Source organism: Oncorhynchus clarkii, chromosome 5 (genome assembly GCF_045791955.1).
Source record: "Oncorhynchus clarkii lewisi isolate Uvic-CL-2024 chromosome 5, UVic_Ocla_1.0, whole genome shotgun sequence".
Taxonomy (NCBI): domain Eukaryota; kingdom Metazoa; phylum Chordata; class Actinopteri; order Salmoniformes; family Salmonidae; genus Oncorhynchus; species Oncorhynchus clarkii.
In genome coordinates, this window is record NC_092151.1 from 64,681,740 (window position 1) to 64,698,829 (window position 17,090).

The following is a 17,090-nucleotide window of genomic DNA, read 5'->3' on the forward strand; positions in this document are numbered from 1 at the left end:
ACATGTTTTTAGAATTTTTTACTAATTTATAAAATAAAATAACTGAACTATCACATTTACATTAGTATTCAGACCCTTTACTCAGTACTTTTTTGGCAGTGATTACAGCCTCGTCTTCTTGGGCATGACGCTACAAGCTTAGCACACCTGTATTTGGAGAGTTTCTCCCATTCCTCTCTGCAGATCCTCTCAAGCTCTGTCAGGTTGGATGGGGAGCGTTGCTGCACAGCTATTTTCAGGTCTCTCCAGAGATGTTTGATCGGGTTCAAGTCTGGGCTCTGGCTGGGCCACTCAAGGACATTCAGAGATTTGTCCCTTAGCAACTGCTGCGTTTTCTTGGCTGTGTGCTTAGGGTTGTTGTCCTATTGGAGGGTGAACCTTTTTGAGGTCCTGAGCGGTCTGGAGCAGGTTATGGTCAAGGGTCTCTCTGTATTTTGCTCAGTTCATCTTTGCCTCGATCCTGACTAGTCTCCTAGTCCCTGTTGCTGAAAAACATCCCCACAGCATGATGCTGCCACCACCATGCTTCACCGTAGAGATGGTGCCAGGTTTGCTCCAGACGTGACGCTTCGCATTCATGCCAAAGAGTTCAATCTTGGTTTCATCAGACCAGAGAATCTTGTTCCTCATGGTCGGAGAGTCCATTAGGTGCCCTTCTCCAGAGCTATGCGTCGACACAATCCTGTCTCGGTGCTCTGCAGACAATTGCTTCGACCTCTTGGCTTGGTTTTTACTCTGACTTGCACTGTCAACTGTGGGACCTTATATAGACAAGTGTGTGCCTTTCCAATCATGTCCAATCAATTGAATTTACCACAGGTGGACTCCAAGTTGTAAAAACATCTCAAGGAATGATCAATGGAAACAGGGGCTTAATTTCAGAGCTCAATTTCAAGTCTCATAGAAAAGGGTCTGAAGAGTTCTGTAAATAAGGTATTTCTGTTTTTATTTTTAATACATCTGTGTTCGCTTTGTCATTATGGGCTATTGTGTGTAGATTGCACATTTTTTTAGATATGTAATCAATTTTAGAATAAGGCTGTAACGTAACAAAATGTGCAAAGGGGTCTGAGGGGTCTGAATACCTTCTGAATGCACTGTATATATAGTATATAGCAATGGCAAGATAACTTTTTGTCTACTTTCTTGTATGATGCATGCAGTAGAATCATTTCATTTGTGATGAGATGCTGTAGATATTCGGTAAAAAGACATTAATACTCATACATTGTAGGTAGGAAATATTGCATGTTATGATAGAACAACACTTAGTTGTTACCTTCTTTTCAGTGGAGAATAGAGGGAGCAAGGGAGAAGTGCCTGTTGATAGCTATGAAGAGACAGTGAGGAGAGGGGTTTGAAATAAACTCCTTGTCCCCTCTCAGTGTGGCTCTCTCTCATCTATCTGCCCTCTGAAACTCTGTCCAATGCTGAGTCTACCTGCGTCACCTCACTGATACCTAATTTAGCCCCGTGGAATATTATTGGTTAAAGAAATGGGGGGGGGGGGGGGGGGTGTAATAAAACTCAGAAGCTTGTGTTCTGACATTTGAACGGTAGGTTAGGCTACTTTCATAGATATTCTGTCGACAACCCCTCCCCCTCTTTACACATGCACACACCCAAAAAGACTTCCCAGACACCCGACCCAAACCTCATCCCATCCACCCCTGCCACAAGCTCTTACTCATCCTCCTTCAGTCTGGGCCACATAGCCCCCCAGGAATGCTCCACACAGACACATCCATATTTAGCTACATCACAGCTTGGAGGAAGGTTTTGGGAGTTTTCATCTCACAGAAAAGGCCAAAATCCTATTTTTGAGAAAATAGTAAGATCTTAAGATATTTAAAAAAAAACTGTTCTTCCTCCCCTATGATCTCTTTGATACAGTATGATCCTCTTGTTTGTCCTTCTCCTCGGTGACCCTGTGAAGAGCAGGTAGGACGACAATACCCACCCTGTCAGACAGGAGCTCAGAGCTTTACGTTATTAGGCCCTTTTTGTTGGTGTGTGTCTATTTCAAAACTTTCATAAATGTTATTTTAACATATATTATTCACATGATACATTACCTTTGAGTCATAACATAAGACATGCCTACGTGAGGCCTATGTAGATTAATGGGTTGGCTACATTAGGAAAAATCTAATTTTCACAAAATCAAAGACTATCTTCATACAGACCTATAAGTAAATGTACAGTAGCTAGGTTTCATCCAATTTGCAACAGATTTTCATGTGAATATTATCAAATCTGCATTTAAAGCATATGCGCATTTTTCCACCAAAATGTTGTGTCCATCAAAACTGACTTGTTGCGGATAAATGCCTGTACGTGATTGCGTAGTGCAAATAAAAACATTTTTGCTCTAAAGTTCTCCCGTACCGAATAAAAAAATATATAAGTTCAACGTGTTTCGATTGCATTTTCCACTCTATCGATGGTTTGGTCACACAAACTGTTGAGATACAGTGGGGCAAAAAAAGTATTTAGTCAGACACCAATTGTGCAAGTTCTCCCACTTAAAAAGATGAGAGGCCTGTAATTTTCATCATAGGTACACTTCAACTATGACAGACAAAATGAGAGAAAAAAATCCAGAAAATCACATTGTAGGATTTTAATGAATTTATTTGCAAATTATGGTGGAAAATAAGTATTTGGTCACCTACAAACAAGCAAGATTTCTGGCTCTCACAGACCTGTAACTTCTTCTTTAAGAGGCTCCTCTGTCCTCCACTTGTTACCTGTATTAATGGCACCTGTTTGAACTTGTTATCAGTATAAAAGACACCTGTCCACAACCTCAAACATTCACACTCCAGACTCCACTATGGCCAAGACCAAAGAGCTGTCAAAGGACACCAGAAACAAAATTGTAGACCTGCACCAGGCTGGGAAGACTGAATCTGCAACAGGTAAGCAGCTTGGTTTGAAGAAATCAACTGTGGGAGCAATTATTAGGAAATGGAAGACATACAAGACCACTGATAATCTCCCTCGATCTGGGGCTCCACGCAAGATCTCACCCCGTGGGGTCAAAATGATCACAAGAACGGTGAGCAAAAATCCCAGAACCACACGGGGGGACCTAGTGAATGACCTGCAGAGAGCTGGGACCAAAGTAACAAAGCCTACCATCAGTAACACACTACGCCGCCAGGGACTCATCCTGCAGTGCCAGACGTGTCCCCCTGCTTAAGCCAGTACATGTCCAGGCCCGTCTGAGGTTTGCTAGAGAGTATTTGGATGATCCAGAAGAAGATTGGGAGAATGTCATATGGTCAGGTCAGATGAAACCAAAATATAACTTTTTGGTAAAAACTTAACTCGTTTTGTTTGGAGGACAAAGAATGCTGAGTTGCATCCAAAGAACACCATACCTACTGTGAAGCATGGGGGTGTAAACATCATGCTTTGGGGCTGTTTTTCTGCAAAGGGACCAGGACGACTGATCCGTGTAAAGGAAAGAATGAATGGGGCCATGTATCGTGAGATTTTGAGTGAAAACCTCCTTCCAGCAGCAAAGGCATTGAAGATGAAACGTGGCTGGGTCTTTCCGCATGACAATGATCCCAAACACACCGCCCGGGCAACGAAGGAGTGGCTTCGTAAGAAGCATTTCAAGGTCCTGGAGTGGCCTAGCCAGTCTCCAGATCTCAACCCCATAGAAAATCTTTGGAGGGAGTTGAAAGTCCGTGTTACCCAGCAACAGCCCCAAAACATCACTGCTCTAGAGGAGATCTGCATGGAGGAATGGGCCAAAATACCAGCAACAGTGTGTGAAAACCTTGTGAAGACTTACAGAAAACGTTTGACCTCTGTCATTGCCAACAAAGGTATATAACAAAGTATTGAGATAAACTTTTGTTATTGACCAAATACTTATTTCCCACCATAATTTGCAAATAAATTCATTAAAAATCCTACAATGTGATTTTTCTGGATTTTTTTTCTCATTTTGTCTGTCATAGTTCAAATCAAATCAAATTGTATTTGTCACATACACATGGTTAGCAGATGTTAATGCGAGTGTAGCGAAATGCTTGTGCTTCTAGTTCAGACAATGCAGTAATAACCAACGAGTAATCTAACTAACAATTCCACAACTACTACCTTATACACACAAGTGTAAAGGGATAAAGAGTATGTACATAAAGATATATGAATGAGTGATGGTACAGAACGGCATAGGCAAGATGCAGTAGATGGTATCGAGTACAGTGTATACGTAAACATCTGAGATGAATAATGTAGGGTATGTAAACATTATATTAAGTAGCATTGTTTAAAGTGGCTAGTGATATATTTTACATCAATTCCCATTATTAAAGTGGCTGGAGTTGAGTCAGTGTGTTGGCAGCAGCCACTCAATGTTAGTGGTGGCTGTTTAACAGTCTGATGGCCTTGAGATAGAAGCTGTTTTTCAGTCTCTCGGTCCCAGCTTTGATGCACCTGTATTGACCTCGCCTTCTGGATGATAAGTGGGGTGAACAGGCAGTGGCTCGGGTGGTTGATGTCCTTGATGATCTTTATGGCCTTCCTGTGACATCGGGTGGTGTAGGTGTCCTGGAGGGCAGGTAGTTTGCCCCCGGTGATGCGTTGTGCAGACCTCACTACCCTCTGGAGAGCCTTACGGTTGTGGGCGGAGCAGTTGCCGTACCAGGCGGTGATACAGCCCGCCAGGATGCTCTCGATTGTGCATCTGTAGAAGTTTGTGAGTGCTTTTGGTGACAAGCCGAATTTCTTCAGCCTCCTGAGGTTGAAGAGGTGCTGCTGTGTGCCTTCTTCACGATGCTGTCTGTGTGGGTGGACCAATTCAGTTTGTCTGTGATGTGTACGCAGAGGAACTTAAAACTTACTACCCTCTCCACTACTGTTCCATCGATGTGGATAGGGGGGTGTTCCCTCTGCTGTTTCCTGAAGTCCACAATCATCTCCTTAGTTTTGTTGACGCTGAGTGTGAGGTTATTTTCCTGACACCACACTCTGAGGGCCCTCACCTCCTCCCTGTAGGCCGTCTCGTCGTTGTTGGTAATCAAGCCTACCACTGTTGTGTCGTCCGTAAACTTGATGATTGAGTTGGAGGCGTGCGTGGCCACGCAGTCGTGGGTGAACAGGGAGTACAGGAGAGGGCTCAGAACGCACCCTTGTGGGGCCCCAGTGTTGAGGATCAGCGGGGTGGAGATGTTGTTACCTACCCTCACCACCTGGGGGGCGGCCCGTCAGGAAGTCCAGTACCCAGTTGCACAGGGCGGGGTCGAGACCCAGGGTCTCGAGCTTGATGACGAGTTTGGAGGGTACTATGGTGTTAAATGCTGAGCTGTAGTCGATGAACAGCATTCTCACATAGCTATTCCTCTTGTCCAGATGGTTTGGAGTGTACCTAATGATGAAAATTACAGGCCTCTCATCTTTTTAAGTGGGAGAACTTGCACAATTGGTGGCTGACTAAATACTTTTTTGCCCCACTGTAAATGGCAAACTGTTCGCTGATAAAGTTGACAGGTTAGGTTTTATGATGACTTTGATAAGAGCAAGATCATCCTCATGTGGTACTTGGCAGCTAAGCACCCATCGTCATGTCACTTGCATACAAATGAAGACCCTCCATGTGTATCGTAAAAGAGCATCAACCTCATCACCGTGCACTTTCATCACCCTGTGGAGTTTATCGTAACTTGTTTTATCTGTGTTTTTTTTCTATACATTATGTCTTTACTTGCATAGAAACTGTGGATGGAAACTTGGTTATTGATCATGTTCACGACAGAACTTTGTAGTTGATACTGTTACAGGTGGAAGGAATCATAAGAATAACAATGTCACATGACCAACTTTCCATATGCTTATATTACAACTAAGTGACACATGTCACAGGTGGAAAATACCAGAAGTATTTTGTCAACAATGAATAAATCGAACGTGTAAACAGCAGACAATTTGTGTAGTGTTGTGACATTTAACTAACAAATTGAACAAACAAATGCATGCCTTAACTGCTTGTTTGAAAAGTAGGCTATTGCCACCTGCTTACTACTTAAACGATATGTGGGAGCATTTTGCCATGAAATGGTAACCCTATCACTGGCTATCCAATCGTTCCTACCAGGAGATTGATTTGAATGTGACATAACTGTTCACTCGACAAGGTGTGTATTTAGCTTTGATATAGTCCACAAAAACCATGGTTATGCAAGTTGGACCTATATTTAATTTCAGACCAAATAAAAGGCGAGGATGAAGGTTTATGAGGTAAATGGGTTAGTATTGAAGAGTTTCTGGGAGCCACAGCAGGTGACTAGGCCTACATATGCTCCACAACAACAAAGACATTAAAGGTCCAATGCAGCTGTTTTTATCTCAATATCAAATCCCTTCTGGGTAACAATTAATAACCTTACTGTGATTGTTTTCCATTAAAATGGTCAAAAAGAAACAAATAGCTTCTTAGCAAAAAAACTATTTCTCAAGCAAGAATTTTGCTGCGACTGTCTGGGAGTGAGGGACCTAATTGGAGGAGCCTAATAGGAGGGCTATATAACCTGAACCAATCTGTTATTATAATAACAAAGAGGCTAGAAACTCTCTTTGTTATTGGCAGACAAACTCCACCCATGCAAAATGAGCTGAAATTGAATGTGGTCTTTTCAAACAGCTCTTACACTAAAAGGGTAATATCATAATTTTCACCATTTCACAGTATTATTCCAATCTCATAGTGGGGAAATGTATATAAAACACAGGAAAATCAGCCTAGCTATTTTTTTACTGCACTGCCCCTTTAACCATAATCTGTAATTGCTTGTCAAGAGCTAGACTTTATATGTAGGAAAGGGAGGTTGAAAATGACCCAAAAGCATTATAAAGTAAAACATGCCCAACAGGGCCTGATAACCCCAGTCCTTCAGTTGCCAAATCCTGGGGGTCTTCCACATTTTGCTCTCCCCCCTCGTCACCTGATTGCTCAACTGCTCTGTTTACCTGTAAGCAGGATTTCACCTTATTTTTGGTGTCAGTGGATCATTCCTCAGACATGCATGAGGCGTTGGAGGGTGGGAGTTGCTCGCCTCATACCTGTCATAGGGGGTTTCCTGACCTGATAAAGACTTTGGGGACTGAACACATCAGTGACCAGTGGATTATTCTTCACCCTTGTTTTGTTTTAACATTTTGTTGCTAGACAAAATGCATTAATGAAAAATGCAACTAATAAATCTTGATTTGATAAGTATTCACCCCCCTACATGTTACAATCACCTTTGGCAGTTATTACAGCTGTGAGTCTTCTTGGGTACATCTATAAGAGCTTTGCACACCTGGATTGTGCAATAGTTGGCCATTATTCTTTTTCAAATTCTTCAATCTCTGTCAAGGTTGTGACTAGACAATTTTCAAGTCTTACCATAGATTTTTTCAAGCAGATTTAAGTCAAAACTGTAATTTGGCCACCCAGGAACATTCACTGTCTTCTTGGTAAGCAACTCCAGTGTAGATTTGGCCTTGTGTTCTAGGTTATTGCCTTGCTGAATTAATCTCCCAGTGTCTAGTGGAATGCAGACTGAACCAGGTTTTCCTATTGGATTTTACTTGTGCTTAGCACCATCCTGTTTCTTTATTTAATTTTATTTTTACCCCAATTTCGTGGTATCCAATTGTTAGTAGATACTATCTTGTCTCATCGCTACAACTCCCGTATGGGCTCGGGAGAGACGAAGGTCGAAAGCCATGCGTCCCCCGAAACACAACCCAACCAAACCGCACTGCTTCTTAACACAGCGAGCATCCAACCCGGAAAGCCATGCGTCCCCCGAAACACAACCCAACCAAGCCGCACTGCTTCTTAACACAGCGCGCATCCAACCTGGAAGCCAGCCGCACCAATGTGTCGGAGGAAACACCGTGCGACCTGGTTAGCGTGCACTGCGGCCCGCCACAGGAGTCGCTAGTGCGCGATGAGACAAGGATATCCCTACCGGCCAAACCGGCCCTAACCCGGACAACGCTAGGCCAATTGTGCGTCGCCCCACGGACCCCCGGTTCGCGGCTGGCTGCGACAGAGCCTGGGCGCGAACCCAGAGTCTCTGGTGGCACAGCTAGCACTGCGATGCAGTGCCCTAGACCACTGCGCCACCCGGGAGGCCCCATCCCATTTTTTTATCCTGAAAAACTCCTCAGTCATTGCCGATGTCAAGCATACCCATACCATGATGCAGCCACCCCCATGCTTGAAAATAAGGAGGCAGTTACTCAGCGATGGGGTGTTGGATTTGCCCCAAACATAAAGGAGGATACCTAATCAGTTGTACAACTGAATGCCTTAAAAAAATGTGTCTTCTGCATTTTATGTGGAAGACATTAAATGCCATAATCAACATCCACGGCACCCGGGGAACAGTGGGTTAACTGCCTTGTTCCGGAGCAGAACAACATATTTTTACCTTGTCAGCTCGGGGATTCAATCCAGCAACCTTTCGGTTACTAGCCCAACACTCTAACCACTAGGCTATATGCCGAAATTCAAAACTTGACTGAGGGACCTTTAATGTTGTATGTATGTGGGACAGAGGAAGGGTTAGGCATTCAAAAATCATGTCATCCCTTATTATTTTGAATTGTTTGAATTGTTCTTCCACTTTGACATTACAGAGTATTTGGTGTAGATCAATGAAATTAATTTCAATCACAATTTGTAATGGAACAAAATGTGAAGAAATAGAAGGGGGTGAATTCTTATGATACCCACTGTATATATTAATACATTATAGGTTTCATAGAGATGCATTGACAATCTTTGTTAGTATTTATTTAATTTCTATATTAACTATGCCCCCAAATCACCCAGATGTTTGCCTGTTGGACTTGGCTCTGAGGCAGTAGCAGTGAAGCTAAGTAACAGAACAAGTCCTTTATCTCACTTACTATCTGACCCTGTGTTCACTCTGTACATTCAGTTCTTTCTGTGTCTGGTCTCCACAACGTGTGTGTGTGTGTGTGTGTGTGTTGATGTGAGAGTGAGAGAGGCAGAGTGTGTGTGTGTGTGTGTGTGTGTGTGTGTGTGTGTGTGTGTGTGTGTGTGTGTGTGTGTGTGTGTGTGTGTGTGTGTGTGTGTGTGTGTGTTGATGTGAGAGTGAGAGAGGCAGAGTGTGTGTGTGTGTGTGTGTGTGTGAGAACCATATGCGGTGCTATAGCAGGGCAGTGTAGCGTGCAGTGCAGGAGCGAGCAGGGCCTAGCCGGCCCAGGAGAGCCCCAGTACTCTGGTAATCCCTGTGTTTTCAGGAGCCCTGGCCCGTACTTGATGAGCTTGGGCAAGGAAAGGGGTAGCGTTCTCTCTAGTGCGTTTCTCTCTCTTTCTCCCTATCCCGCTTTCATTCCCCCCTCCACCCCTGGAGCCGCTTCGCGAATGAATGGGTTCCAAGTATTAACTCAGCAACTCTCTCTTTCTTTCTCTTCTTTTCCTCATTTTCTCCAAAAGAGAGGAAGCGAGCCAGATGTGGGGATGCTAAACGCGTACCCAGAGAGAGAAACAGAAGAGAGATTCTTATCCTCTTTCTAGCTGTGAACATTCTAAATGTTGCCGTGAAGTCTGTGTGAGTTGAAAATGGCATTCAGACATGTTGGACATATCTGACACCTTGAATTATTTTTAGCTGTACATGAATTATATGCAGAATCTTAAACGTTTCTAAACAGAACTATCAATATTCATGTTAATTTGTAATTTTCTAAATTAATAACCAATTGAAGATTTGAATTTAGATAACACTTGCATGTTGCACATACCATACATGTGTTGCTCCCTCAGTGCCTGGAGTGTGTTGGTGCAATGTGTTGGTGGTTAAGGGGTTAAGGGGCAGACTGAGTGTGTGCACGTGCGTGCATGTGTATGTGTGTGCACAGGGAGGTGGGAGGGTACAGGGATTACTGTGAGGCTCTAGGCCCCAGGGCAGAGTGGCTGTTTCCTGGCCATAGCCCCTGTTTGTCCTGCCTGACCTGGCAGCTCTGGGGCCAGATCCTGCTTGGATACACCCCCGCTCCCACGCCTGTCTGAAGCTGTTAGCCACTAGCTGTGAGTGGCTAGCTGGGCTTAGTGCGTCTGAGCTATGGGTGGGGTGGGTGCTGGGGGGGAGGCAGGGGACTTTGTGTTGGGATGGCTTAGTGGGGAAAGGAGGGGTGTAGAATGGGGTGGTTATGGTTTATGACTTTGGTTTGATTCATTACACCATTTATTTAATATCAGCCTGTGAGAGAGCCAAGTGAATGAGCCCTGTTGGTATAACCTTTGCCTTAAACACAGTGTCTCGCTGCCCCTCCATCACACACGCTCTGACTGTCCCCCATCTCTTTTTGGCTCTCTCTATCATGCACACATACTCACACTCAGTCACACTCAGATAAACAAATCTACCGAATATTTTTCTATGTATGACCTCCATCTGAAAAGATAAAATGCATTTTCATAATTTTGTCATAAAGCTATTGAAGCAAATTAGGATGAATTGTATGTTGAAAATGAATATGAAAATAATTGTCTTGGAACATTGTCTTCTGTGTCTTTGATTGGGTTGTTAATGTAACACCCCCAATTTGACCTAACCCTTTACAAGTGGAATCACGTGATATCCAAGCTTGTCTATAGGGTGACTTTGTGCAGTATGCTGTTGTTACTACAAAGTCCCGAAACATAACACCTGCCCTGAGGACTGTTTGATTATCAATCTCAAAAATTCCTAATGAAATGGAGGGATATTTACTTTTTCCCCCAAAAAAGCTTTCACAGCTCAATTGTTTGTTTTTAATGGGTTGTTATTATTTTTCAATTGGTGGATTGAGCGTTGGGTTTTGAATCCCATAGAGTAGCTCTGTCCGTGTTTTTCTGGCCTAGATATACACTGCAGTCCAGAGCAAACCCACAGAGCCTCAGACACATGGAGAGAACAGAGAGGGAGGGAGCGCTCCCTGGTCCTTCACTCACATACTAACTTGTGATTGGAGCACTTACACTGACTGTGCTTGTGCCAACAATTTAACACCATTTTGACTTTTTACATTCATACTGTAATTGAAACAGTTTGGTAGTATCTAACATGTAAGTATAGGCTTCTTGATCGGAATATCTGAATGTCACGGAGCCTATGCATTCCAACTTCACATTATGCATTATGTCAAACAAATGTGTTTTAGCTGTTTTAATATAACTGACATAGGTCACAATCATTTTAAAATTAGGATGTGGTCCTTTCTGTAAAAGAGGCTAATTTCATCCTACTCTCGAAATAAAATGGTCTAGTATCATTAAGTTATTACTCCTAGAGTTACAGTGCGACTTACCGCGTATAATTTTGAAGTGTAGATAGGCCTACTGGAAATCATGATCTGCCAGGGGCCTGTAGCCCCCCACCCCCACGCACACACACATTGTCATAGGGTAGCCAGTGTTGTCACTCGAACCGTGTTTATAAAACTGTCCACGCCACTCACCTGGCAAGAGAGAAAGCTCATTGACGGCGAGGGCGACAGGGACTCAAATTCAGGCTCTCAAGTTAACATAGGGAGGGACTCGAAAGGCAGACACTGTCTCTGAGCAAAACAATACATCCCTTTTAACTTCATGGTGCCTGCATTTTTTTCAGCTGCTATTTGAAAAAGCTATTTCATTTCAAGCATACATAAAACATATTTTTTTATGAATCTTGAAAATTTCTCTTACTTTTCGGGCATGTGTAACATGACGGCTGAGTCACAGGACTCACCAGCCGAGCTGGCCAGCCCGCTGGTCATGTCGCCTAACGTGAGTCTGGACTCCCCTTTACCGCCATCGCCTCTGATGCTGCAGGCCCGGATCAAAGATGGGGTTCTGATCAAGTCTGAACCACGGGCAACAAGTCCGAACGCGGATCGAGAGGAGGGAGCTACTCTGGGCCAAACCGAGGAGCACCTGCCCACTGGGAGTAGACGTAGGAAGAGGCCCGTTCAGAGAGGGAAACCACCCTACAGTTACATCGCTCTCATTGCCATGGCCATCGCCAACTCCCCCGAGAGAAAACTCACACTTGGGGGTATTTATAAATTCATCATGGAACGTTTTCCCTTTTATCGAGAGAACTCAAAGAAGTGGCAAAACTCCATCCGCCACAACCTCACCCTCAACGACTGCTTTGTCAAGATTCCCCGGGAACCTGGAAGGCCTGGTAAGGGCAACTATTGGACTTTGGACCCCGCTGCTGAAGACATGTTCGACAACGGGAGTTTTCTGCGGAGGAGGAAAAGATTCAAGCGCACTGACGTAAGCACCTATCCTGGGTACATGCAGAGCTCTAGTGCGTTCACCCCGAACCCCATGGGCAGACCGGCATACCCCAACACCATGTACCCAGGAATAGGATCGGGTTACGGCTCGCAGCTGGCAGGGACCCCCCACCCGGTGATGCTGCATCATTATCAGACCCCTGCCGGGGTCAGTCAAGGACAGCCAAGGATGTTCAGCATCGACAACATCATCAGCCAGCAGTCGGTGATGCCGGGAGGAGAGCTCAACCCGCTGGGGTTAGGCGGTGGAGACTTGGGTACCATGTCTGCTAGCTGCTCCCTCACTGGCACTGACCCCTCCAACTGCTTCCAGATGCAGACTGTCAATTCCTCGGGGAATTCACTGGGCAGAGGCGGTGGGGGACTGTCCTCAAACCTGGCACCCGGGTATCCTTACTCTTCCTCGGCATCCCCCCCACACCTACCTTCCATGATGCAGTCCAGTTTCTCTCCAGGTAGCTCTCAGGTGTACTGCACGGGGAACCGTCTGTCTCTACCCGCCGTGCGCTCCGGGTCTTGCGCGGAGCACACTGAGCAACTACTGGGTCTCTCCAGCACAATGAACTCTTACAACAACTCTTACATGAGACAAGCCAATTTTGCATCAGGATTAGATCGGTATATGTGAAAAACTGATTTTTATAGAGACAAACAACGATAGAGCCTCAATTCCATTCCATTTGAAATAGGTGTGAAACCTCATCTTTGTTTGAATTGCAAATCGACATTCCATTATAGTTGTGTTCATATTTCAGTGCTATTGGTTCGTTTATCTTATGTGTTTTATAACATCAATATTGATGGGTTTTTAGATGTTCTGTAGCCTATCTACTTGTACTTCCTTGTCCGAGAACAATTCCAATTACTGAACCTTACATTTTTGTCATTGTCACCTGTAAAAAAAATAAGAGTTCTCAAACAATATTATTAGCCATATACCTGTATACTGTTCTATTTTGTGAAATGTAAATAGTTTATTTCTTTGTGAATTATATTGAAAGGCCTACATTGTTATTTACCGTGTTTGGTTGGTGTAATAAATAAATGTTTTTATATGCACGGTCTTGTTGCTTGCATTTGTTGAACTGAATAGGTCTACATGGTTGATACTCGCCTCTCTGATAAGAATTATGACTACTTTAAATTAATAGTTGCTCGTTCATTAGACTTTAAATCCAATTCCCATAAGCCGTATACTCATAAATGAGTTTTTAATTGCATACCTATACATTTATATTAAGCGAACAAAATCTTTACTAATTTATTCACGATTGGCCTGCTTGGGAATTTTCGCAGACTCTCTCTAAGTTATTAACTTCATTTATAAAGTCGCTAATTATGTTGATATGATTCGTTTCCCACCTGCTAATAAAAATGACCAAATCAGAAATAGATTGTCAAATGTATAGGGTTGAATTGGCCTAAACAAATGTCTCCTAATTTAACCTTGTGTTCTATTACAAACTTCCAGATGGATATGCAGTATTTAATTTAATTTGCCTGATTTGTAAGATAATTTATATGCATTGTTGGTAGTAGCACAGAAACGACATGCTCTACAGTTATTTGAAGTAATGTCACAGTATACATATTTGTGGTTGTATCATTATGAATCCACGTACACACGTGGATATCCATATATGCACAGGTTTTGGACTTGACCTAGTTGATCAAGAAGATTGTAGGGCAAACGGACTTCTTAGTCTAGCCTTATTAAGGCCTAAAACATATTTAGAACACGTGTGTTGCTGTTATCTGCTTTTGTAGATTAAAATATATATATATACATTTGGAACATTGGATTGGGCCAGAACTGTTTACTATCGCCTCGAGTCTGCATGCATGCGTAAAATAGCGAAGTCTATTGACTACATATACAGTACATTAGGAATTTAGAGTTATTTGTTAACTTTAGCTGTTCTGGGGAAGGGTACCAAAAAATATCTGCAGCATTGAAGGTCCCCAAAAACACAGTGGCCTCCATTATTCTTAAATAGAAGAAGTTTGGAACCACCAAGACTGTTCCGAGAGCTGGCCGCCTGGTGACCAAGAACCCGATGGTCACTGACAGAGCTCTACAGTTCCTCTGTGGAGATGGGAGAACTTTCCAGGACAACCATCTCTGCAGCACTCCACCAATCAGGCCTTTATGGTAGAGTGGCCAGACGAAAACCACTCCTCAGTAAAAGGCACAGCCTGCTTGGAGTTTGCCAAAAGGCACCTAAAGACTCTCACCCTGAGAAACAAGATTCTCTGTTTTGATGAAACCAAGATTGGCCTGAATGCCAAGCGTCACGTCTGGAGGCAACCTGGCACCATCCCTAAGGTGAATCACGGTGGTGGCAGCATCATGCTGTGGGGATATTTTTCAGAGGCAGGGACTGGGAGACTAGTCAGGATCGATGGAAAGATGAACGGAGCACAGTAGAGAGAGATCCTTGATGAAAACCTCCAGAGCGCTCAGGACCTCAGACTGGGATGAAGGACCACCTTCCAACAGGACAACAACCCTAAGTACACAGCCAAGACAACGCAGGAGTGGCTTCAGGATAAGTCTCTGAATGTCACACCAAGAAAGTGGTGAAGAGAACAACCCTCTTTCCCCCTCAGGAAACTGAAAAGATTTGGCATGGGTTCCCAGATCAGCTACCTACGTACATGTACAAATTACCTAAACTAACCTGCATCCCCGCACATTGCCTTGGTACCGGTGCCCCCTGTATATAGCCTCGTTATTGTTATTTTATTGTGTTACTATTTATTATTTTTTACTTTAGTTTATTTGGTAAATATTTTCTTAACTCTTTCTTGAACTGCATTGTTGGTTAAGAGCTTGTAAGTAAGCATTTCACAGTAAGGTCTACTACACCTTTTGTATTCGGCGCATGTGACAAATAAAGTTTGATTTGATTTGACATCTCTGGAAAGACCTGAAAATAGCTGTGCAGCGACGCTCCCCATCCAACCTGACAGAGCTTGAGAGGATCTGCAGAGAAGAATGGGAGAAACTGTTCCAAGCTTGTAGCGTCACACCCAAGAAGACTTGAGGCTGTAATCGCTGCCAAAAGAGCTTCAACAAAGTACTGAGTAAAGGGTCTGAATACTTATGTAAATGTGATAATTCTGTTTTTAATTTAGAATACATTTACAAACATTAATAAAAACAGTTTTTGCTTTGTCATTATTGGGTATTGTGTGTAGATTGATGAGAGAAAAAAAATATTTAATCAATTTTAGAATAAAGCTGTAATGTAACAATGTTGAAAAAGTTAAGGGGTCTGAATACTTTACAAATGCCCTCTAGCTTGCTTCCATTCAGCCACAAGAGCATTAGTGAGGTCAGGCACTGATGTTGGGCGATTAGGCCTGGCTCGCAGTTGGTGTTCCAATTAATCCCAAAGATGTTCCATGGGGTTGAGGTCAGGGCTCTGTGCAGGCCAGTCAAAATCTTCTACACCGATCTATACAAACCATTTCTGTATGGACCTCACTTTGTGCACGGGGGCATTGTCATGCTGAAACAAGAAAGAGCCTTTCCCAAACGGTTGCCACAAAGTTGGAAGCACAGAACCGTCTAGAATGTAATTGTATGCTGTAGCGTTAAGATTTCCCTTCACTGGAACTAAGGGTCCTAGCCCGAACCATGACAGCCCCAGACCATTATTCCTCCTCCACCTAACTTTACAGTTGGCACTATGCATTGGGGCAGGTAGTGTTCTCCTGTCATTCGCCCAAACCCAGATTTGGACTGCCAGATGGTGAAGCGTGATTCATCACTCCAGAGAACGGGTTTCCACTGCTCCAGAGTCCAATGTCGGTGAGCTTTACACCACTCCATCCGATGCTTGGCATGGTGATCTTAGGCTTGTATGCGGCTGCACGGCCTTGGAAACCCATTTCATGAACCTCCAGATGAAGAGTTATTGTGCTGACGTTGCTTCCAGAGGCAGTTTGGAACTCGTAATGAGTGTTTTAATTGAGGACATACAATTTTTACAAGTTTCAGCACTCGGCGGTCCCGTTCTGTGAGTTTGTGTGGCCTACCACTTAGCAGCTAAGCCGTTGTTGCTCCTAGATGTTTCCACTTCACAATAACAGCACTTACAGTTGACTGGTGCAGCTCTAGCAGGGCAGAAATTTGACAAACGAACTTGTTGGAAATGTGGCATCCTATGTCAGTGCCACATTGAAAGTCACTGAGCTCTTCAGTAAGGCCAATCTACTGCCAGTGTTTGTCTATGGAGATTGCATGGCTGTGTGCTCAATTTTATACACCTGTCAGCAACTGGTGTGGCTGAAATAGCTGAATCCACTAATTTGAAGGGGTGTCCACATACTTCTGTAATTATAGTGTAGCTAATAGGCATATTTGAGTTGGGGAGACATGTAGGGCCTACCTATGCACGACTATGACATTGAATCCATACACCTGTGCTGTGCTGTTCTAATCATACTTCTGGCGAGTCTATACTAAGCATTATTGGTATTTATTATTTTTAAAGACAATTTATGCTATATCTGAAAATGTGGTCTGAGGCACCATATGCGTTCGCGGAGCCTCGGAAAGTAAGCAGACGCCAAATTGAGCTCCTTGCTGCATCGCCGTGCTCCACCCAAACAATGTGGAGGGCTCCAGATTGACATGATTGTTTGAGGACATACAATTTTTACAAGTTTCAGCACTCGGCGGTCCCGTTCTGTGAGTTTGTGTGGCCTACCACTTAGCAGCTAAGCCGTTGTTGCTCCTAGATGTTTCTAGGGGGCGGGAGGTCCTGTAT

The 17,090-nt window shown here is 43.7% G+C and overlaps 1 protein-coding gene across 1 annotated transcript; it reads left to right on the forward strand.

Moving 5' to 3' along the window:
- Positions 1 to 11,689: 11,689 nt before the first annotated feature.
- On the forward strand, positions 11,690 to 13,060 carry LOC139410167 (forkhead box protein E4-like). Its single transcript, XM_071155618.1, has one exon. The coding sequence runs from the start codon at positions 11,690 to 11,692 to the stop codon at positions 12,938 to 12,940; it is 1,251 nt and encodes a 416-aa protein (XP_071011719.1). The 3' UTR covers positions 12,941 to 13,060.
- Positions 13,061 to 17,090: the final 4,030 nt, after the last annotated feature.

Bases quoted from the DNA above. Each gene is read 5' to 3' on its own strand.
- LOC139410167 (XM_071155618.1), top strand. From the start codon at position 11,690: ATGAATCTTGAAAATTTCTCTTACTTTTCGGGCATGTGTAACATGACG.